Source organism: Mauremys reevesii, linkage group 9, assembly GCF_016161935.1.
Source record: "Mauremys reevesii isolate NIE-2019 linkage group 9, ASM1616193v1, whole genome shotgun sequence".
NCBI classification, from domain to species: domain Eukaryota; kingdom Metazoa; phylum Chordata; order Testudines; family Geoemydidae; genus Mauremys; species Mauremys reevesii.
Window position 1 is genome coordinate 75,334,838 of NC_052631.1, and position 24,849 is coordinate 75,359,686.

The window sequence follows — 24,849 nt, forward strand, 5'->3', positions numbered from 1 at the left end:
CAGAGACCCAGATCAGATGGCCTTAAGTGTGCTTTGTGTCACTGAAGAAGTACAAAAGCAGATTTAATTTAATGGCCCTTGGAATTTCATAATGTTCCTCAGAGATGTACTGTACTTTAGGCACGATATGGAATTTCTGCCAGAATCTTAATTTTGATGTCAACACTTTCGTCACCACTGATAACATTCCCAGTCTCTACCCTTTCAACAGTCCAATCTAAATCCCCTTAAAGTCAGTAGTAAGACACCCATCAACTTCAGTAAGAGGTTGGTCAAGACTCAAGATTTCTGTAGAATAACTGGAGAACTTCCTTAGTAAAAAGAACAGAAGGTGCTACAAGTACTCCTGTTCTTTTTGCAGATACAGACTAACACAGCTGCTACTCTGAAACCTTCCTTAGTAAAACCTTCCAAATGGTACCCTTCCCCAAACTGCAATATTTTGACACATACAGCATGCATACGTTGACCTTGAAAACTATAATTAAAGAGAAGTGAAGTTAAGTTTTCATCTAAGGTCCCCAAAGCAAATTAGAGCTGCCAAGAGCTACTCTAATTTACAGCAGCCTCCTGACAGCTTGTCTAGCAGCTGTGTCACAGCCCAGAATCTTCATTGCACTATGGAGATAATGCCTCTGCTACCTATGATGACAGCTCTACACTGTTGTCTCCACCCTTTGTGTGACAGCTATGGCCTGTATTTGCTTTTGCATGTAGGAACTGGGCTAAGAGATAGACTCTGACTCAACATCTCTGCTCCATGATTAAAGAATACTGATGTTGCAACTTGTTAGAGCTTCGCTTTTCCTTTGATTATTTCTTTTTATTAAACAGAATGAGTTCAGGGACATTTTCTTTTCATAATATGACAAAATAAAAAATGTCTCAAACCCTTCAGGAAGTGCTACTGAGATAGATAGATATCGGGATGATATTAGAGGAAATGGAAGAATAGCAATAATTAAAAAAAAGAGGGTGGCTGTTGAAAAGCATACGATCAGTTACAAAAAGAGCATCTAGCAACAAAAAGACATACTGAAGTTTGTGGAGTTGCAGGAAAGCCATGCTGATTGAGTGACATCTTTGGTTAAAAATATTACTGGCAGAAAGTCTGAATAAAGGCTCAAAGTGTTTGGATAACTTTGAAAACATTTGAATAAATAAAATACATCCAAACATATTGTTTATGTGGTTGAAGATAAGAATGCAGGATTTATCTGAGTATTCAGGCAGGAATTCTGTTGAAATAATAAATATTATATATTGATTCTGGGCTTGATTTTGCGCCACCACTGAAGTCAAGAGAGAGCCAATCCTGCCCTTATTCATATGCAACCATATTGATTTCAGCAAGACTCTATGGGGTATTAGGGCAAATTTGGATCAGGAAATTTTGCCACTGATTTCAGTGAAACGCGATCAGGCCCACTGTTTATAAATAAAATCTTTGGATCACAACTTGCATTCCAATTGGCTTAAAGGTCATAAACCCCTAAACAATTTGTGCTAATGCAGGTTTATGCACAATTTGTATAATATATAATATCTACAACAGTATCTATAGATAAATAAATAAATCCAGCTTCCACAGTATTTATTTATCCAAGAGTCACTATGGACTCCAAACCTCATTGCACTGGAGCAGAGCTGCACAGCTGAAGCAATGGGGAGGCAGATGGCTCTAAGGCATCTTTTGTCTTCCCTGAACCTTGGGGCTGGCTAGGAGCTGAGCCAACTATGAGCACAAATTTGAACAGCCTCAGTGCCATTATGCCACAAGGTTCACTGGAATGCTGTGTTCCCTAGCCCTACCCTTATGACACCTTTTACACTGGGAGCAAAAACTGGTGGAGTAGATCTGTCTATATTCTTTTCTTCTGAGATTCTTCTATGCCAACATAACTTTCTAACAGCCTCTTTTAGGGCAGCTTTTTGACTTTCTTGCACAGCCTGAGAAGGCAAAATAGGCAGAAGCAGAGCCAAATATCTGACCTCATACGTCAAACAAAATGTCTGTATTAACCAGCCTAATAATTTATTTTATCCAGTGGAAAAGATGGAGGCTATTTTTAAAATGTAGGATGTATAATTCACATTTTAAAAACAATTTCTTATTTTAACTTAAATAACTCCACATCTTTATTCTCAAGTGTTTTTTTTTAAACCTAAATACAGAAAGTCTTGTCTTGTTTGGTTTAGAAAGTTAAACTCTTCTTCTCCTAATATTAAACAGAAATTGAGGGGCATACATTGGTTGATATTTTCTTAGCAAATCAGCTTTAACTGATTCTTATTTATTGTACAGAATTTTGTATGCATGTAAGTAAATGTGTCAAAATTCTTTGTCTTTATTGACATGTTAGTGATATTTGTAAAAGCTAAAAGAATAAAAATGCTGTTTTAAACTTAGAAATATTTTTTCCTTGTTCTAGGGGCTAAGCATTGCTCCAAACCTATCTCCCAGTTTGTCTCAACCCCAGCCATGAGAAACCTCTCCAGAGTATACTAAAAGGAAAAATAGTTCATTTTCCTTATTAGCTCACTTTTTAAAATCCTGAATAACCAAAACACATTTTAGCTTCTTTGATGGGGATGACTCTCCAAGAGTAAAATATAGACTCATATCACTTAGAACTTCAAAACGCATAGACTCATGCCGAGGAAAGCTTTAAGAAAATATGATCAAAAGAAGTTGTGATCTCTTAGCCATGGGAGGGATTAGTTTTATGGCCTAGTCTAATCTCAGCCACTCATTATCTTTCAGAAATACCTTTGATTATTTTTCTTTTAATTATATTAAACCCTCTGAGAAATGAAGGTTGCGATCCAGTGTCTTAACTATCATTTTTGTTTATTTTTGGAGGCACATATCCACTAAGAAAAAATATTATTTTTTCTATTTTATCTCTATCCAATTAATATTTGAGAAGAAGAGTGTAAGTTCACTTTTTAATGTTTACCAAAGACTTCATTTAACATATCCTCCAGTCAAGTGGCATTTTTTGATCTTTGGGTTACAATACAATGGAATCCCTCTTGAATATTGTTTTAAAATCTTAGTACAAAAGCACAGACTGTGGTTTGGGTTTGAACCAAAATGCAGATGTTTAAATCTCAGTAAGACCACCAAAAGCACAATCCATTTCATTAGTATTCTGTGACCAATAGCTTCTTGTTAGTGCATATACAGTATGCAGTACAATTTCAAAGTGGCTTTTCCACCTTACACCATTGCTTATTTCAATACATAATACTCCTTCCACATCATATGGAGGACAGCAATAAAAAAATAGTGAGATATCTATATCTATCTATAATATTTATAGATCTGATATGAACAAAAGTTAGAAAGATACCTCTTCTCATGCTCTTTCTATTCAGTGGTGCACTAATTAAAATGTTCACATAGTAAATACATTCAGATTTGTGTTTACTGTTTGCATGAATATCACAACTCTGATTTTGGTGAATGTGTGATGGCAAGTTTTTCTCGGTCTATTCCCTGCACCTTCATTATTGCTCCAGTTCAGCAAAGCACTTAGGCACAGGCTTAACTTTAAGTGCATGCTTAAATCCATCACTATTCAGCAGAGCACTTAGGGTTTAATCCTGCTCCTCTGAAGTCAATGGGAATTTTGCCATTAACTTAAACAGCAGCAGGATCATACCCTTTTAAGCCCATGCTTACGGACCCATTGACCTGAATGGGACCTAGCATGGACTTAATTGCTTTGTCGAATTAGGGACCTAAATGTATGTTCTATCCAAATGTAATTATAATTGTACTGCAATGATTTCATGATTCAAGAGCTGGTGTGATGCAGAGAACCCAATATAAAGGTCAGTAATACTCTTCTACTAATAATATAACTATATCTTGGAATTATTTCAGGGTGAATTTTTTTACCACTGTGTCCATTATGGTTCAAATAAATGGTGGTGTAATAGTGATAACAGAAAAATAAGTAAGTAGTATTCCTTGTTTTCAGGTACCGTATCGTAAATGAACTAAACAAAAGGATGCTTTCTCACTAAATTCTGGTCTCTATAAAGTAAGTAAATTTATCTCCTTGAGCCATTTTTTTTTCCATTTCATATCACAACAAATAATTTGAACTTTACAATTTGATTTCTTCTGTGAAACTAGAACTAGGCACATACTGCAAAAACATTTTTCTGCAAATATTTATTTGAATTTATATATGAAATTGCTTTGATTGTTCTGTTTGCTTTCTGAGACTATTCTAATAAATAAGTTCACAAGCAGGAACGTTTGCAGAAACTTGAGTTTTAAGTGCATCTTCAAGAATATTTATGGAAAGCAGATTTTGTTTTCATAAATGCAAGTATTCACTCCAAAAACCTGATTCTTCAAGTTTCTAAGAAGGGAACAGAAAGAAACCATGTGATTTTATTCATCCATTTAAAACTAACTAATACAGATTGAATTTCAAATACTGAATTGAATACTTGCAATTAACTTGTTCATGAAGTATCTACAGATAAAAAATTATATGGTGAATAATTTTGAACAATATGAATTCTTTACCCAGCTTTATGACAGTCTGATATACAAACAATTGATCAGTTCAAGAATCTTTTACTTAATTCTCAGTCTTGAAGCCTCAGATAACAATATTTTAATAATTATGACTCACAGGTTTGTGGCACTAAATTCACAGTGGTGTGATTATGAAAACTGCCATAGCTACCATCTTCAGAAGCAGATGTTTTTCTTTTACCATGAAACACTTCAAAGTAGATAGAAAAGTCAGTTCAAGTGACGGCATCGGTGAACAACCAGCTTTCTTTTACTTGTATCTTAACCTCTTCTGTGCCACACTTGCATGCCTATGGCCACTCCTTTTAAAGGCAAGCTCATTCTTTTAAAAATAATCACAACATCAAAGTGGCATGTACAGTATACCCATAGGGCCAAAGGAGAGTCTATTTACTGGATATATACACTATACATTGTAAGGCACACAAAAGTGGTTAAGTTTACTTTATTACTCTGGTCTTCTGTAATTTCATAAAGATGGTAGCTACCACTGCTTGGAAAGGTTGGAAAAAAATGTGCACCCCTAAGAGTGGCCAGTGTATTTTTTTATATATATTTCCTTCAAGAAAAACTTGTGAAAAGGTGAATTTTAGGGTATTTTAAAAAATATAAACTACCATGTTACCTTTTATATACGTAGATATGTTTACATATTTTATATATATATATATATCTAAATATATAAAATGGTTGTAAGAACTCATTACTATAAGCTTAGCTTTAGTATAGTCCTTAAATAAATATACTGGTATATATTTTCCATTACACTTCTGCACTGTTTCTTTCTAATGCAGAACTTGATAAGCATGTTGGTTGATAATAGCAAACAAAATAATTCAGAACAGAATAATACGTATCATGCAATGTAGTAGGCATCCTGTGGCACTATTCTCTTATCCAAGTTATTTACAATACTGCTGAGTACATTTACAAATATTACAGAGTTTGCCATATTGGATTTCTCATGGCACCCAGCAAGTGTTCATGGTGCTAGTCCTGTCAGACATGTGTTTCAATGAATGAATGTGTGTGTGTCAGCAGTGGTGCAGGGGTTACAAGTTCAGCGGCTCCATTTTGAGGTCTCAGAGCAGCGCTGTACTCACAAATGTCCAGGAAAAATTCATAGTTCTTTAGCTTCCACTCTTTGAACTTCTTTGATGTCAAGTTGGGATCATCCAGAAGATTGTTGATAGTTACCATGTCCCCTTCCTTTGCCTGTTAAATGCCAAAAAAACCACAGCACATTTCAGAAATACAGTTTAAATGACATGTTATACTTGGCCTTTTATTTGTCCTTGAGTGCTAACGAAAAGGTGCTAGAGCAACTGCGATGCACACTAAGGTCCTTTATCTACACACAGAACTGTTACAGCTCACACAGTGCAATGCAATCTTCCCTATATCCGTTGGCATGATTCCACAGTGGCTTTCAGTGACCATCTCTAATTGTAAAAGTGTAGTAAATTAGGTCTTCTTGACAATTCAGTTCTTGGCATCCTCCATGACACAGGTAACAAGAGTGCCAAATACTGGCAATGGTTGTGAGGTTGGCAACTGTCCCCTACCTTCTGTTTCTCTCAGTACTGCCAACGTTTCCTTGTGACCTAATTCTCTCTCTAAAATAAAAGTCCATACTCTGAAAATTTTAAGAAGCTACACTGTTACAATTTCATGTTGAACATAAACATTAACGGTAACAGCTTACTTTTAAAGTGCTCTTGAGAACTCTGATGTGATGAAGTTTTTCATTGATAATTGGATCATTGCACCTCTTTACAAAAGACTTCCGGAATTCCTGCTTGGTAGAAGGACGCTGCTCTCCAAAGGCTGACAAGCTGGCTTGTTCCAAAGACTTGTATAGCTCTTGCAGACCATCTGTACTTTCCCTGATTTCCTTTATGTTTTCTGGAAAAAAAATATTATTTTTTTAACAATCCAGGCAACTTTGGATGGGAGGGTAATGAAAGATCCTGAAAAGCTCAAGAATTCTGAAAGTTGCCTATAGAATAACCACCTGATATCCTTTCCTGATTGGAGAATTGATAAAATCAATTGTTCTGGTCAACAATAAAGTTGGAATCAGAACATACATAGACTTTCTGAACCAAAATTATGGTGTAGTAACTAATGCAATCTCCATATTTTCTTGGAAATTATAATTCTGCCACAAAGATACTCATATAAAGCCTGATCATTCATCAGTGAGGTCAATGGCAAAGCTCCCATTGAGGTCAATGGTGAGTATTGGTGTCACAGTCCCTTCAAAATCTTACCTTCTTCACAGAAACTATTTTGCTTTTTTATAAGTTTCTCTTCAGGCGTCTCTTCTGTTATGCCTGAAGACTTCACATGCCCTTTGCCCCTGACATCTCTGTTTCGTGGAAGGCTTTGACTACGTTGCTTCTGGGGCCTGTTATGAGAACTATATCCTCTTTGCCACTCCACCAAAGGGAAAGGTCCATCTCGTTCATGATTGTGACGTCTTTGGACTGGTAATGTTGCCTGTCTTCGCTTCTCTGGTGACATTCCAGGTCGGCCACTCATGTATTCTGGGTCAGGAGGAACAGTCTGAAGAAAATGGAGGCCAGAACTGGTTAAGGGGGTCTCTATCAGGTCCTGCCATGAGCGCCTCTCTCGATAGGGAGGTCTGCATCCTGACAAGTGTGTACTTCCTGTGGCATCTTGTCGGGAATCCTCCGCAGAAGAATAAGAGTGGGTAGATTCGCTTGAAAAGTGTCGACCATGTTTGGGTTCAGGGAATGGACTTGAAGAATTCACCTAAGAAGGAATGAAAATATCTGATTATAAAGACATAATTGTGACTAGACATTGGCAAACCACAACAGATACAGTTCAGTATATGTTAGTAATAACCAAATGATCTGATTTGTATAGTTTGGTATATCACACTATAAACTCTTAGTGAGCAAGACATAACTAACTGTGTAATACTTTATGTAAGCACTATAATTTTAACCACTCCCTATTCTTGTTTTGACACATTCTCTGCCCAAGAGCAACTCCTGCTGGAAAGGACAGGATAGCACTGGTATAGGTTTTGCAAAGACCTAACCAGCTTACAGCTAGTCCAGCAGTGTGTTTTGAGGAAGACATGGAAGCCCCCGAAAGAAACCATAACTGGATTTCCTTTCTTTTCAGAGGGCAGATGTTCCAGCCAAACAGGGAAGAAAAAAAAAAAGACACTTCAGCATCCAAGAAAACTTAAATTTTAGGGGACTGCTGAGCTTATCCAAATTATTTTAATTAAATTCTGCTTGGTCTTTGTACTATTTTAATTAAAAAAAGAGAGAAAGGCAAAAAAGTGGAAAAACAGAAAGGGAGGGGCTTAACCTGTATCCCGGTTGATAAAACAGCATCACATGGGTGAAAATCAGTCTGAACTTCACCCATGTGATGCTGTTGCCTCAGTCATTCTTTCTTTGGTTCTGGTTGTGTGAGGATCGTGTCATTCACGCTGAAGAAAAATCTGAAAGAAAAATAGAGAACAGTCCTATCTGCACTTAGAAACAAAGATTAAATATCACAGCCTACTCATGTATTGTATAGCAGAAGTGCTTTTATCAGCTATCAGAACCTGCCCATATACTGTACGCAAGTTTCATCAGCTATTTTTTGCATTAAAACACGTAAGAAAAATATTGCAGATACAATGGGTATTTTACAAAATGCTATATTTTGAAAGAAACTTGTCTTTAAAGATATGTTACTTATAAATAAAGTATGTTTCCTCTAGATCATGACTATTATATGCATATAATCTAAAAATCTTAATTTCCAGTAAACATGGAACACTGTAGATACAGTATAAACTCTCAGTTAATAGAGATGACCCAAGCACAAGACATTTTATTCATACTGGAGTAAAAAAATCTATGTATTCCTTTTGTATTGGATTTTTCTTTTTTAAAGAAAAAAATGGCTTGACCACACTAGGTAAACACAGCAGAGTAAGACGGCAGATGCCTCTTCTTCCTATGTGCTCCCATTTCTTATTTTCAGAACATTCACTCCACCTCTTAACCACTAGAAATGATAATATTCTCAGAGTTTACAGCTGAAAACCACCTCTGTTCTGCTCATAATGTAATTAGATACCATTACAAAACAAGCAAAATACTAATCAAAGAAGCATGGACATTTATTTCTTGGCCTTATACAGCATGTACTATTCATGACTTACTGAGGGTGTTCGATGGTAGGTGTCACATAGTGTTGAAGGGCCTTCCTGTTTCAGGGTTAAAGAGCCATCAATATCATCCTGGTCACTTTCACTCCAGTAATCTGGTAACAAAATGTTCGTTTCATTGAACTATTTACTCATAAGATAGTATTGGCAACATTTTCAAAGCATAATTGATACTTTCTCTGATCTAAACAAGGTGTAAGTCCCAGACTCTGAAGTATCTAAGGGCTGGATTTTCTAAGATATTTAGATGCCTTAAGACAGTGGTCTCCAATCTTTTTATGCACAAGATCACTTTTTGAATTTAAATGCAACCCAGGCTGTACCCTGCCTCTTCTCTGAGGCCCCGCCCTGCTCACTCCATCCTCCCTCCCTTTGTCATTCGCTCTCCCCCCTCACTTTCACTGGGCTGTGGTGGGGTGGGACTGGGGTGCGGGCTCTGGGCTGGGGGCGAGGGGTTCGGAGTGTAGGAGGGGGCTCTGGGATGAGCCTGGGGCAGGTGTTGGGGTGCAAGAGGGAGTGAAGGAAGCAAGCTCTGTGAGGGAGTTTGGGTGCAGGAGGAGGCTCCAGGCTAGGGCAGAGTGTTGAGGTGCAGGATGGGCTGTGGGCTCTGGGAGGGAGTCTGGGTGCAGGAGGGGGCCCTGGGCTGGGGCAGAATGTTGGGGTGCAGGAGGGGGTATGGGGAACTGGCTCCAGGAGGGGGGCTCAGTGCTGGGGATTGGGGTGTGGGAGGAATGTGGGCTCCCACTGGGTGGCACTTACCTCAGGCAGTGGCACAGCAGGGCTATTACAGGCTCCCTACCTGCCCCAGCCCAACGCTGCTCCCAGAAGCAGCCATCACACCCCTGTGGCCCCTGGGGGGCAGGGTCTTCGCATGGTGCCCGTCTCTGCAGGCACCACCCCTGCAGCTCCCATTGGCCGCAGTTCCCCATTCTTGGCCAATGGGAGCCGTGGGGGAAGTGCTTGTAGGCAGGAGCGATGCACGGAGACCCCTGTCCCGCCCCCAGAGTCTCAGGGGTGTGCTGGCCACTTCTGGAAGCAGCGCGGCGCCATGGCAGGCAGGAAACCTGCCTTAGCCCCACTGCACCACCGGAATTTTAGCAGCCAGAGATTGTGATAGACTGTCAGAGGCTCCAGGATCAACCAGTCAATCACAATGTACTGGTTGGTGACCATTGCCTTAAGACATGGATAGGTGCCTAATGGGATTTTCAAAAGAGCCTGAGCAGGTTAAGCATCTAAGTCCATTGATTTCACAGGGAGTTAAGTGCCAAACCCACTCAGGCACTTTTGAAATCCCACTAGTTACCAATCTGCATCTTCAAACCCCTAAGTAACTTTGAAAATCTGGTACTTAGACACTTATGGCATATCTACATTGCAAAAAATCCTCTATAGCAGTGAGTCACAGAGCCTGGTTCATCTGATTTGGGCTCTGGGGGCTTGAACTAGAGGGCTAAAAATAGCAGTGTAGGCATTCTTGCCTGGGGTGGAGCCTGGGCTCTGAGACCCACCTGCCTTGCCAGGTCTCAAAGCCCAGGCTCCAGCACAAGCAGGAATGTCTATACTGCTATTTTTAGCCCCATAGCATGAGTCCCACAAGCCCAAGTCAGTTGACCATGGTTCTGAGACTTGCTGCCATGGGATTTCTTTTGCAGTGTAGGTATAACCTTAGGAACCTCAGTCCCACTGACTTTCATGGACAGACTTCCTGGATGGTTGAAAGGCACTTCGCTTTCAGCTTAATGCCTCAAAACTCACCCAAGGAGTATACCTATAGCCTATCAAATCAGGCACTCCGTGTTGTGCTTATAGTGAAATTCTCTTCCCCAACAGTAATAATCAGAAAGGAGTTACATATTCCATCACAGAAGACAAAAGCATTTACAAACCGCAATATCAAAATATTCAGTTAATCATCAAGTCATTCTATTGTCCAAATCGGTATTTTATCATAATCTTGGTATTTTATCATAATCTGTATGTGATGATACACAAGACTGTATCTGGACTGCATAATGGAAAAACAAAGAACACTTTTTCTCAGTTCATTTTTCTCTCCTGTTTACTATTTTCTCTTTAAATGAGTGCATTCTCCTCACCCCAGCTGTGTGTGACTTGCTCTGCTGGCTGGTGGAGAAATGGGGGGAAGGGCTACTACCCTGTCTCTCTGTGGAGAATGAGGGAGTTATCTGTATTATTTTTAATGAACATCATATGCACTTGCATCTCAGTTTATTGGCTTGATATTATCCTGCCTAATTTTGAGGAGTTAACTCAGAGAAGACTGTTGGGGGGAAACAAACCGGAAATGAAACAATGGCAAAAATAAGATACTGTCAGAGAGCAAGGTTTATTCTTCTCAGGCCCAAACCTGGCATCAAAGGGGATACTAAACCACTAATGTTCCCAGCCTAGGGAGGAAGGGGGTGTTGAGTGGCAGCAGTGGCTGGAGGTGAGCCTCTGACAGAGAGAGAGACACAAAGAGAATACTGCAGAGCCTGTCGTCTATCGCTCCCAGCCAGGAGTAGAAATGGCTGGGTTGAGTGAATCTTACCCAACGCTTGCAAGAAAAGAATAAAGTGATGTAAGAATGAGGCATATATGCCTTTTGTTGTTTTATCCCTCTTACCTTCTTACTATGTATCTTTGGGTGAACAAAAATCTGTTTGTTTTGATACAACTTTTTAACTCTCTTTAATCAGTTGCTGGTCACAGACTCCTAAAGAGAAAATTTCTTGCAGGTGCCAAGTACATTTGGGCCTGTTATGTTAACACAGTTTGGAATCAGGGCTGCAACCCAGAAATCCAGTCCAAGGGTGGTTGGACTTTGGGGTTCCACCCCGAGAGAGGTGAAGGAAGCCAAGTCTGTCACCTGAAGAGTGCACTCAAGAGGGACTAAAAGGGGTTTAAAGTGCAACTTGCCCTATGCCCATGTCACTCTCCCATTAGGGATTGGCACAGCTGATGGCAATAACAGAGACCTATGCAGAGCCATTTGCTTTCACTTAGCATTCTTATACTAAATGTAAAATAGCAATTCTAGTCATCATGCTTGTTTTCCTAAAGAGTGCCTTAAGAATGTTTTCTTTGCTTTTTCAAATGATCATTCTGGATTTCATTTTTTCTTCTGTTTGCACAGTTAAATATATTTTCTAAGAGGTTACACATATCTTTGAAAACAAACAGTGAAAAGATACTGCCTACATTAATCAACTCATTGTGAGATATCTGTGATTTATGTCCAAATCATGAGATGACACAGTTAACAGAAGCATTTTTGGAGCCTCTCTTTCTTATCAGACCTCTAAGTCAATTTTGTTTAAAATCACAGAAGCCTTACCTTCATCTGGCCGAATATTCTTGTCATCAGGTGTATAACCAATGGCTGCAAGACCCAGACGGTTCATCCATCTAATAAAATAATAGACAAGGAAGAAGAATATTTAAAGGACTCTCCAGTGGTAAATGCTGTGGCCTACATTCTCTTATAAAGCGGAAAAAACAGAGGGAAGAGAAGTAGTAGTGTAAAAACCTAGGGTTTTCAAGCTGAGAAAATCCTGACTCATACGTTCATCAGAGTAATGAGGTTACATGGAGGATGCAGCCACTGAAGTACACAAAGAGTCCGAGGAGCCATGGAGAAGAAATCTGATCTCAATCCACAGCTCGTGGAGCATCCATGTGGAGAACCAGACCCTCTATGCTTTTCTCTGTAACTCACTTTGTGCCAGCCTAGCACTGTTAAGAGCCAGGATGCCAATGTTCCCTCTATCACGTCACCAAAGTGGAGCGGCAAACGCAAAGCACACCTGCTAATACTGCAAATAGCAGAATTAATAAACACTGACTTTTCTACGCATATTTCCATTGGATACTTAGGGGAGCATGCTGTATAGAGCAGAGGCTTCCTAAGTTTGCCCCCCTTCCAATGCAATCAAATATCCATTGAACCCCCACTGCATAGTGATGATGTGGAAGAGCTTCCATGGTTTCAGGGAGGGGAACATACTACATTCGTTCTGATGCCCCCTCTGCTTGTTTCTGGGCATTTACATCCCTTTATGCCCTCCCATATCTGGCTCAAAGACAGATCAATTGCTGGTGCACCTACTGCCAAAGTAATAATTACTTCAGAAACCAACAACAGTATTTTCCATGGTGACATCCATTGTACATTCATGGTGATAATACAAGACAGTATTAAAATGAAAACAGAAAGATGCTCATGATTTCATGCAGACATAAATTATGAAAGAAAATTCTGTACTTGTCAAATCAGAAAGCTAAAAGTTGAAATGAGACTGTAGTATATGATTGATTTCTGAAGTATTAGTCTAGGTGTACATACGACTGGAGTTATAGAAGCAAATTTTGATCTCTGTTATCTTCTTGCTTTTATCTAGAAAAGAATATACCCTGACAACATCTATAATATAATCTATAAAGGGATATTACCCTGACAACATGCTACAATTTTGCACACACATTTACTCTTTTATCCCTGACCTGCTCCTTATTTGACAAGAGGATCTGGTATTTTCAAAACCAGACCATAAGATAAAGCATATTTTGGGACTAATTCCCCAAACCCCATCCTCGTTGAAATACTCTGATTTTGTATTTCTACAATATATTTACTTGAATCGTACAAAAAGAAGAAAACGAACAAAATTAGAGAGAAGGTAAAGATATGTGTTTATAATAGAAATTGAGAACAATCAGGCTACAGCCTCAAATATTTCCTTAATCAACAAAGACTTAACAGCTGTCTAAAAGATAACAGTTTCCTTATACAGTGAGATTACATGCTTTTTGGAAGCAATTCTGCCCTCTTTTAAATGGCACAACTTGAAGCTGATACAGTTAATCAACCAAGGATAAAATTATTAGCCATGTGACAAGATCACCCTTCAAGGGCTTCTCATAAGAGACAAACGTTCATGAACAACATATGTATTACAATAACGTTGATTTTTGTGTAAGTTACATGAAGATAGGAAAGAAGTATATTAAACTACTTACATGAGAACAATATTTAACAATAAATTTCTAACTCACTGAATTTGTGTGTATTTTGATGGTATAGCATATGAAAAGGGATATAAAATGAGGGAAAAGTCATTGCTACCATAAAAAGAAGGCAATGCAGAAGTGAGATAAAATGGTCTAATGGTTTAAGCAAAGACTCGTGAATTGGAATGCTTTTGTTCTAATATAGGATCTGTCACTGACTTCTATGTGGCCCTCAGCAAATCACATAATTTAGCTGAATCACAGTTTTCTCAGGTGTACAATAAGGAGAATGACCAACTTAATTTCAGACTTACAGGGGTGTTGTGAGAATTAATTTATTTGTAGACCTTTGAAGATATGAAAAACTATTAAAATGCTAAGTATTATTGTTATTAAATGAAAAAAGGTGGGACATTTAGAATTAGGAATGAAAATGCAGGCCACTTTTCACAAACATCAGATGCAAATGTTAAAACTGCCTACAGACATCTAATTTATGTGATTTGCCATCCCAAATAACTGACCTTGAAAACATACAAGAAGTTATTTTTAAACAATGAACAGTTCTTTAACATTTTCTTCACTATAATACCCAGCAATATAAGTTCATTCAACAAAAGGCATGTTTATAATTTGTGAGATACTTGCTTTTCTTGCCAAAACCTATTATTTACTGCAGTAACTGAAATCTCATTTCCCCTTGTTCATTACTAATAACGTGTTGGTAATTTTAAAATTATGTTCTTGAATCGCCAAATTACAGATCATAATATGCCACTGGTTGTAAATATGAAGTTCTCACTTATGTAATTAAATATGAGAGGTTTGTCATGTTTCTTTTCCTTTAGAAACATTCTATTGGTGTCTTGCTTTAGAAAAATACTGTTATTGTTTGTCTTTAGACACTTATGACCTCATACTGATCTCATTTTCTTTGTGAGCTAAGTATAAATTATGACCTCATCCATCAGTCCATACTCAAGCAAAATAACCACTTTCAGTTGGAGTTTCACCTGAATAAGGACTGCAGGACCAGGAATGATAATTGATATAATTCAGAGAAGGAAGATTATTTGGTCACAAACGCGTAATAATTTATTTTTGTTGACATTTACCAAAACTTCAAACTTACATTAAATTCACAGGAACACCTTGAATGTACTAACAAAGTTACTAGTATGCATATGTAGAGTGTATTTATGCAAAACTGGCTATGTGAAGGAGCAGAGAGATGTCTGCCAGGCACAGCAGAGGTTAAAGAAAACCTGTGGGTTCAGCTAGCCCCACCCTGTTATACCTGCAGCTAGTGCCAGACCTGGAAGGGGGAGAAAAGATGGGAGCCTGGCTCAGTTAGGGGCTGACTGGTGAAGAGGCAGGAGCTCTCTGTGTGTCTGCTTGAAGGCACAGACGCAACCTGCCTGCCAACGCAGCCACTGGAAGCCAATAAGTCTTCCCCTGCCAAGGGGAATCTACCACCAAGCCCCAACTGTGGGGAAACTGGACTAGCAGGGCCATGCCCAAACTAAAGGATTTACATAGGGAGCAGCTCAGACAACAGGTCCTGAGCCTCCCCGTCACGGCTGGGAGCAAGATCCAGTGCCCCTGTCTAGGGGTGTGAGTGGCCCAGAACTCTGAGCCAGGACCTGAGGGAAAGGAGGGCAGGTCCCGCCCTCCAGCCCCTATCCAACGATCTAGCCGCTAGGCTGCCCAGCCACAGAAGACCCTATCACAGGCTACAAACATGATGAAAGTGAAGATCATGCAGGGCATTAAAATTTCCCAAAAAACTGTGAGAAAACTGAAAAAAATTCTCTTCAATTGACAGAGGCAAAACTATTTGTACACAGATGTTATCCCACTCCACCTCAATAATCTAAACATTGGAAGGACTGCCATTTTATTCTTTTGTAATCTGAAAAAAAATAGGTTTTTAGCTTCAATATGAGTAGATATGCAATAACTTACATTATTTGATATCATAGAATATCTAAATTTCTTTAATATTTTGGGACTTATTTGAATTAAGAAAGTATGACCGTCAGGTTTATTAAAAGTACTGTATTTAGATATGTTCTCTTACAGACCATATCACTATATAATTCCAAAGAAAATCTGGGAAATTTCTAAAGAGGATTATGCACAATTCAGTTTTATTTGTACTACAGAATTACAAAATTGAAAGAATTTAAGAAAAGAAATTAGAATAAAAAATGTTATTGAGGAGTAGTCTATCATTTTCTAGCTACATGCATTAGATTTGTGGTTAAAATGTTAGTAAAAGTGGACTATAGCTTCAGTCTGATTAACTTCCTTAGTATGCGGTGTGTACCAGTATCAAAGATAATCATGAAGGCAAATCTCCATAATTCTTATTAATGAGACAGTGTTTCAGCATCTGATTTTATCAACCTCCCTCATCCTCCGCAATAAGAAAAGGTTACTGAAGTGATGGAATGCTATTTATTTATTACACCACAAAATCTCTAGTTCCAAAACTTAGCAACTAAGTCAAACTGGCTGTGCAGTGGCAATCTTTACAAACCGTGTATGATAAGTGGCAATTGCCTGAGGTGCCTCTGTGCTCTGGGTAGCAGCATTTCCATGAGTTACCTGCTGCCTGTTCTCATTCAACATAGGCCATTTATTCCTCAGGTGCTCAGTAGAATTACAATGATAGCACCTTCTGGGCTCTCCTGCTTTTACAGGAGATTTGGGATGAGGACTGGAGGAGTTAACTTGGGGAGGTGAGTATCCAGCCTCCCATCCACCCTCCTTCTTCCCAGGGGCAAATTGGGAACCTTGCTTCCCACTAAACTTAACCCCCCCTGCCTGTGATTTATTCCTACTAGGTGCTTGGGATTGTTGAAATTTATCTGCAAAAGTTGCAAGTTCTTCAATCGTCTCTACCTTTTTATCCCATAAACACTGTTTTACATCATCATTAGACATATTCAGGAACTGTTCCTGAGCAACCAAATCATTGCTTCAAACATTGCTTCAAACCTTGTAATACCTTTTCCCCTTACTCACTTATCCAGTAGATCTCTCATTTGGTTCACATAAACCACATTACTTAATCCAGCCTCTCCCTTAAATCTTCTAAATTTTACTCTAAATTTCAGGTGTAATCTGAAACATTTAAAAAACCAATTCCTTAAATTTACCATAATCGGCAGCACCACCAATTGGCATCTTATTGCATATATCCAGACCTCTCCCAGTCAACTTTGCAACCAAAGTGGTCATCTGTTGCTCCTCAGGAATCTCATGGAGCATACACAGTCTCTCAAAGGTGATGAAATAGTCAGCAATGTCCCTAGACTCGCTGTATGGAAGTGTAATGGGGCTGGACTCACCACCATGGCACCTCCTGCTGGCTGTCTGGGGAATTAGCTCGGCTGCCAGTATGCCCTTCTCAGGTGATGTCTCGTCCATCATCTCATCTGTCTTCACCTCCAGGACCCGTGTCACTCCCTGGACCACGCCATCCTCTTCTGGACACAGCCCTCCGGCGGTGTCCCAGTCGGTCCTTTCCCCCCTTACAGAGTACTGACAGTCCTTAGTCCAACCACTTGCCTCAGTGGCAAACTGCAGTCCCGATTCTAGCTGCTCGTCTCAGTGGCAAACGGCAGTCCATTCACTGGCCACTCCCCTCAGTGCATCCAGGCCAGCCCACTACTCCGGGTCCCGACCCAGGGACCCTATAGCTGGCCACCATGTGTTGCCCCTCCTCCAACTGCACCGTCTCCTGCCCTGGGCCACTTCCCCCACAGCCGCAGCACCTCCTCTGCCCTTGTATCAGGGCCTCAGTTTGGCAGCCGTCACCCAGGAGCTTTCTCATACTCTGCTAAACTACCCAGCACTGCTCTGTCCAGGGTGCTCCAACCCTCTCAGCAGCCAGTTGTCCTCCTCCCTCAAACTCCAGGGAGTGACTGCCCTCTGCTAAGCAGCCCCTTCTTATATGGGCCAGCCTGGCCCTGATTGGCTGTTCTAATAAAGCTTCTCCTGACTGGTTGGCACTATAAGCCTTTTAGTCATTGGCTGCCTCCTGTGCAGCCTCCCCAGGGTGACTTCAACCCCTTACCTACCAGTGAGGGGCAGCAACCCCATCACAGGAGAGCACAACTGCTCCCACTTATGGATTTTTGGAGAGGTGGAGCTCCCTGGTGTAGGGGTCTGTCTCTTCCACTCCATTATAGCCAGCTGACGCTTTCCCTCTTTTTCCTCCAGTTGTCTTTCAGTTCCAGGGCTCTCTGATGTGCTGTCTTTTGTCTGGTATTTTCTGCTTCCCGTCTGGCATTTTCTGCTTCCTGTTCTTTGTCAGCCTCCAGTTTTCTCCGTTCTTGGGCTTCCTCAGCCTCTAGCTGTCTCAGTTCCATGGCTCTCTCATGAGCTAACTTCTGCCTGGTTGTTTCTGCTTCAATTTCCATCTGTTTTAATTCCAACTGTCTCTTACGCATTTTTTCATTTTCTTCTACTTGCAATCTGTAGAGCTCCAACTTTTTGATAGCTTCACTTTCATTCATTTATTGACTTTTCTGCCGCTATTTCCCTTACCCAAAATAAGCAAACAGAAAATAACAAACCTGTAACCACTTTGTGTGTTCTCCAGCCAACACACTTAAAACACTTAAAATCTACACCAGTGTTTCAAAGCAATAAGCTGTGCACATTACCCTGCTTGACTATGCCACTGTGACAGGTTAGACCCTCCCCTCTTCCCACCTGATGTACTGGGTTTTCAGTGAGCCCCTCCTGCTCCACCAGCCTGGATTCCCTCTCCCTGTTTGCTGAATTAGGCTCTCCGGCCTCTTGCAGCACACACACTCAGATAGGGCCACACCCAGCTGCAGACACAGACTGAAATCATCTCTGTGTGAGGATTCACCCAGCACTCACGTACACGTGCCTTTTGGGGAATAAACCTGTAGCAGGGTGGACCCTGCTCCTGCTGTGAAGAGGTTTAAAAAGTGGCCTGGCAGGGCTTGAGAGCAGTGGCTCTCAAGGCTGAGTTGACTGGGGAAGTGGCTGCAGCTGGGGGCCATGCCCCCCAAAAAGAAGCAGGGCCTTATAAAGAGGGCAGAAGGGCAAGCCACAAGCCAGTCTCTCTCTCTCTGAGAGAGGAGAGAGGAACTGTGACTGTAGGGAACTGAGGGTGTAGGTACAGGGCTGGGAAAGGCTGAGGAGCTGGGGAGCTCCTGCCTAGAAAACCCCAGGCTGCGGCCTAGCATAGGGCAACTGGTACTGGGGGTTGCAGGGGGCAACCTAGGGGTAGGCAAGGCAGCAGGTCCAAACCCCCTTTGCCGATGATGAGTACTGGATACTGCAGTCTGCCCCAGCGAACGGGGGCTAGATAGAGACTGGGCAGTAGCCACTACTGAGGCAAAGTGGGGATAGTGGGGTGGGGGTTCCCCAAGGAGGGGAGACCCTAAGAGAAAGGGGTTATTGCTGAGGGCAGCACCCCATGTAAGAGGGCACCGGGGTCCAGGGAGGGACTCGGGGCCAAAAGACAGGCGGATCACCGGCCTGCAGAGGGTGCTCCAGCGCTGGACAGAGCTAATTCCCGGAGTCACCAGCAGGAGGCGCCGCAGGGGTGAGTACGACCCTGTTACAAAACCCAAAATAATACTGTCTTGTGCTGTATAAAAAGATTTGCACAGCACAAGCTCATAAAAATTCTCCCTTTCTCTCAAAGTGAAGAGAGATATGCACAACTTCTTACCCCCCCCCCCCCGTTAGAAATTTCACAAACTGGGTTTAATAATAAACAAAAAAAAATTATTAACTATAAAAGGTGGATTTTAAGTGATTATAAGGGATAGCAAACAAGACAAAGCAGATTACTGAGCTAATAAAACAAAACACACATACTAAGCTTAAGTTCTTAAAGAGACTGGTTTCAAGAAGTAAATTATTACCCTACATGTTATTTTAGGTAAGTTGCAGAGTTTCAATACCTTAGAGTTGCAATTAATTTTTCTGTCTCAGTCCGGACTCACCCCCACCTTTCCCTTCAGCTTAGTTCCTTTGTCCCTTCAGGCTCTTTAAGCAGTCCTTCTTCTTTGTTAGGCAATGGAGGAGAGTCCAGATTAACCCCCTCCTCAGCCTTGAAAAGGATTTAACTAAGGCGGGAAACCTTTGTTTGATCCCCATCCCCCTACAGAGGAAAAGTTCCAGCAGTGTCCAATGTGGTATTTTGTATCAGGTGACAAGACCACCTGACCTGGTAGAGTCATAGCTATGTCCCATGACACTTCTCAGGAAAGAGAGAGATTAGTATCTTCAGAGTTCTATTGTTCTTCTTAAATGGGTCATTCAGGAGGATTGTCTACTGTCTGGTGAGTGTTCCCCCCAAGTACACACACAGTTGTAATTGTTATGTAGTTAATCTTCCTAACTTTAGATACTAAAATGGTACATGCATACAAATTGGATAATCACATTCAGTAAATCATAACCTTTCCAATTATATCTTACATGAGCCATCTTGCATCAAATATATTTTAGTTATGCCATATTCATATCATAACCATATTTCTATGAAGAATATAGGGTGTAGCATCACAATATGCTCTAAGAATTATTTTAGGGAAGTTCTATGGCCTGTGTTATACAGAAGGTCAGATAGACTAGATAATCACAATGGTCCCCGTCTGGCCTTTGAATCTATTAATCACTTAAAAATTCTTCTTGCCAAATTTATCACATTGTCCATGCCTCATAATACTATATAACTTGAAGTGGTTGAAAAGAAGAACTAAACATACAGTAAATTCTCGGAACAAAGGTGCAAAATGCATACATCTGAAATATTCTAGGTATTTCTGTTATTCTTATAAACAATACAACTTTCCTCAGTCGACACGAAGTATTAGATTACTGTGGCTAGTCTGTCAAAGCCTTTACTTAGCTGCACAAGGGATAACGGGTGAATGAGGCTGCCATTATTCTTTTGCTAGGCCCCCTGCTCTGATTGTGACTTTGGCCATGATGGGGAGAGCCGTGACTCTTTGCCTTATACTCCTTTCAGCAAGCAAGTGGGGGAGGGGAAGTGGAGAAGAGAAGCAGGAAGTGGGAGGGGCCCAGAATCCCTCTTTCTTTCAGCCCACTTGCCAGCTAGACTAGCTCAGGGGCAAAGCAACCTGCTCCATGGAAATGAGTGAAGTAATTTACTCCTCCCCGAATCAAAGGGTGCCCAGGGCCACTCTGCAGATCTCTTGAAAAGATATAGAGACAAAACTTGTTGAATGTGTTCTGAGAGTTGAAGATGGTGTATTTCCAGCCTTTATATAATCTTCTAAATTAGCATATCTTATTCATTTGAAAATGGTTGTATTAGATGCTTTGAGACTTTTGTTCATGCCAACATTAAGAGATGAACATGACATCTGACTTCCTAAAAGAGTTTGTCCTGTCTAGAAAGAATCTGATGGTTCTGTAGACAACCAGACAAAGCCATTGGGACTCTTGAGGATGAGCAGGTTTAGGCAAATGGTTTTTTGATTGAAATTGTAAAGAGAAACTACTTTTGGCAGGAATTCTGGGGTAGACTCAAGTACTACATGATGTGAAGGAAGTTGAAGAAAAAGGTGTTTTGATACAGAATGCAATCAACTCACTGACCCTTCTGGTGAAGATGATTGCATTTTAAAAAGTAACCTAGATTGAAAGAGTCAGAAGGTCTTCCGGATATGACCCACACTCCTGGAGGTTCACCCTCTCAAGTTCCAATCTGTCAACAGGAATTTGACTGGATCCTGGACTTTTGGACCCTGCACATTAAGATCATCTTTGAGGTGTAGCTTCCCAGGAACACATAGAGGCATCTCTTGTAGATGAGAGAACCAGAGCCAGTAGAGAACTATAAGAATTCACCTCACCCTACCTCACCTGATTTTATTGTCTTTGCTGGCACAGAAAGTCAAATCATGTATCAGATGGCCAGTCCATCTGAATGAGATGAAGGAAGGTTGTAAGATATTTCTTCTGGTGTCTGGAGCAGAAGAGATCCATTTTTAAAAGATATTTTGGCTCAGTTTTAATGGTGCCCCACCAGAGGAGAAACAGATAAAGAGAAAACAAGGAAGTTGGAAAAAGAGGAGAGGAGTAAGTGTGATCCCTATGGCTCTCAGATCCAGTCCCTTGAGGCTTCTCAATTCTGCTGTAGGAGACCACTTGCCTTGATGTAAAAGCAGTGCTTTTAAGATGCACTAATTCAGCAGCTGGTTTTTCAATTTTTAAGTTAAGGGTTATAAAAAGACTGCAAGGAATGGCCCTGCCAACAATCAAAAGAAAACAATGAAGTAGAGATAAGTAGAGACATTTATGACCAATTTCTGGTAGGTCCAATTATTCAGTCCTAAAAGAGATGTCAGAATTAAGGGGAAATTTTACTATGTCATTTCATAGCTTAAGGGGAGTTATGACAAAATCAATTACTATAAGATGGTTCTCTCTCCTGATTCAAAAAAAAAAAGTTCAGTGACCTGGAGCTTTAATGCTGGTGGGATAAATCCCACCTTCGGGTTACAATGCAGTACAAGAAAGTTGCTGACATACAGAATTACCATTGCAATCTCATGGAAACAAACTACCACAGACATTTTTAGAATCCTCTTTTCTTCCTTTGGGGTTTGAACGAATTCACTATATAAGCTATTAAATTGTCAACAGGGGACTGGATGACCAAAGGGATTGATGATGAGAAACCGTCCTCTATGTACGGGTCACTAGTTCATATTTGGCTCCAGCTGGTAGTGACCAATAGCCATTGCCATCTGATAGCTGTTTGAGTGGGCCACAATGAGTTGATGGTCTCAGTCCAATTCTTAGTGCATAGCTTTATATATAAAGCATCCATATATTCAGCACTTTTTACTTCAAGGGCACTCAAGATGCTACATTAGTAATAAAATCCATCTCTCTACATTTTTATAATTTTCATTCCTATGGTATCTGAACACCAGATACAATGCAATACTCCTGATACAATACAAGGTAAATGATCATAAAATAAAAAATTTAAAACCAAATAAAACACCAGAAAGTTGTCATAAAAATGACCATCACCACTTGGATTAATTGTCATACTTCTGGGCATTTTCTCACTAGCAGCCAATAAGCAAATGGAAATAAAATCTGAATAATTAGACATTTTTTTTGACTACTAGAAATGGTTCCTTTTGGTCTGGGAAGAGACAACATTGGACTAAAATTTTAGAAGTTTAAAAAACAAATATTTTAATGGTACATATCTGAACAGGAGCTATTTTCTTTTAAACTTGAATAGCTAGAGCTATTACCAGCAAATTTTGACAATCATAATGAATAAATATGGTCTAGGACTCTAGGAGTACTATACACTGTGTCCTCTTCAGATAATTCTATCCTTTGAAATCATCATTTTTATGTTTCATAATCACTTTATAACATGGAAGACTGTGACAATTTCATTAGAGTAGGAAGGAATGATGAGTGTATTTGGCAGTGAATGTTAGTGGTTCAGTGTAGTTGCTGGTTATTGTGTTTTAAATACTGGAAGATCATGGGATGGACACTACTAGTTAGGTATGTTTTAAAAATGGAAATAAATAATTCTTTCAAATGACAAACCTTCTACTGAGAAACAAAACTAACTTCCAAGAACACTATTACTATATTTGAAGGTGTGGTATTCTTAACTATAATGACCTATTTGAAAATTGCAGTTAGTACCTTTTATTAACAAAGTTTAAAAAATAATGGGTTCCTTGAAACTTTATAAAATAAACTACCTTTCTGGTTACTAAATTTCTGAATCTGTTTCTAGTTTACTGTACCAGAGACCAAGTGAAGCTGGTCTTTATTTGGTATTGAAGTGTGGACATTGGGGTTCTTTCTGATGCCTGAGGGACCTAAGTCAGTCCTTGTGCTGCCCTTAACTGAGGTAGGATGAGGCAATGTCTCCCTCTTTTTCTTGCTAGGTACCTCAGATGGTGACCTGTGACTGTGCTTTTTAGAAGAGTGGTGCTGAGCCCTACCTTGTCAGCCAGTGAAGAGGATTTGAAACCAGGAACTGTAAAGGAATGTTTTGAAGCAGCTGGAATCCTGGTACTGGCTGCAGAGCCAGTGCTCATCATGGCAATTCTGGAGGAAGACTGTTCAGATCTGGGCAGATTTTGTTTACCCAGATTAGAAGTGGTTTCATAGACTTGTTCAGAAGAAAAAGTTTCAAGAGAGTCTCTCTTGTCTGTTGTGATTTTTTTTAAAAAAATGAACAGCAAATTGAACATTTGTCTATGATGTGCCCCTTACCAAGGCAAAATAAACATTTTGAGTGACGGTCATTGAGGGTCATACCTGCTTCACATGAGGTGTGATACTTAGAATCTGGAGTTTGTTGTTCAGTCATGAAGGCTGAAGAAGCTTGGTAACCAAAAAACAGAAAAAACAGTGCTCAAATAGAAACTAAACAAAAAATCCTACACTAACCCAAGTACTAAACTAGTCTAAAGGAACAACTATTTACAAAACTTTTTAAATTCACAAGTGCACAAGAGTAGAAACACTGCTCAGATCTCATGGTCACAGGTGGTAAGAAGGAATGGAAGGATGTTGACCCTGCTCTACCTTTTATGCGTGGTGAGTGGCATAAAAGCATTCAGCATGCAGGTGTGGTCCAACGGACATTGCTGACCAAAAGATTCTACTCTTGATATAGGGGCCACATGCAAACCAAGAGTGGAATATATATGAACAATCACTTGTAGAAGAAACAAAAATTTTCTGATTACAAGGGTTTCCTTCAACACCAATTACACAGTTGCTAAGAAATGTGAGATGATGGATGTTTTCTTTCTTATTATAGAAATATATATTCTTCATGATAAGTCTCCTTGGAATCTTCCCTATCCCCCGACTACCTTAGAGAGACTTAGCCCTGTTCTACACTAGGGTGGGGGAATTGATCTAAGTCACACAACTTCAGCTACGTGGGTAGGGTATTTCCCAGACTGTCTTTGAAAGGTGGATATGCAGGTTTGTTTGTTTTCTTGAAAATGTCTTCACTGCGGTGAGTCGGCTGTTGCCG

At 40.1% G+C, this 24,849-nt stretch overlaps 1 protein-coding gene and 1 long non-coding RNA gene across 6 annotated transcripts in view; one reads left to right on the top strand and one right to left on the bottom strand.

Annotated features, from left to right (window-relative positions):
* Positions 1-5,312: 5,312 nt before the first annotated feature.
* LOC120371899 (connector enhancer of kinase suppressor of ras 2-like) overlaps positions 5,313-24,849 on the bottom strand; it is a 581,536-nt gene continuing 561,999 nt past the window's right edge. For all 5 annotated transcript variants that reach the window (XM_039488337.1, XM_039488338.1, XM_039488339.1 and 2 more), the window contains 5 exons: positions 12,109-12,179; positions 8,763-8,863; positions 6,835-7,339; positions 6,267-6,466; positions 5,313-5,776 (listed from right to left, as the gene is read on the bottom strand). In XM_039488337.1, coding sequence (XP_039344271.1) covers positions 5,561-5,776; positions 6,267-6,466; positions 6,835-7,339; positions 8,763-8,863; positions 12,109-12,179 — 1,093 coding nt within the window. In that variant the 3' untranslated portion in view covers positions 5,313-5,560. The remainder of the gene's footprint in view (positions 5,777-6,266; positions 6,467-6,834; positions 7,340-8,762; positions 8,864-12,108; positions 12,180-24,849) is intronic.
* Positions 14,763-24,106, top strand: LOC120371909. The gene is made up of 2 exons (XR_005584648.1): positions 14,763-14,868; positions 23,744-24,106. It is a non-coding gene; the product is annotated as an uncharacterized LOC120371909 (long non-coding RNA).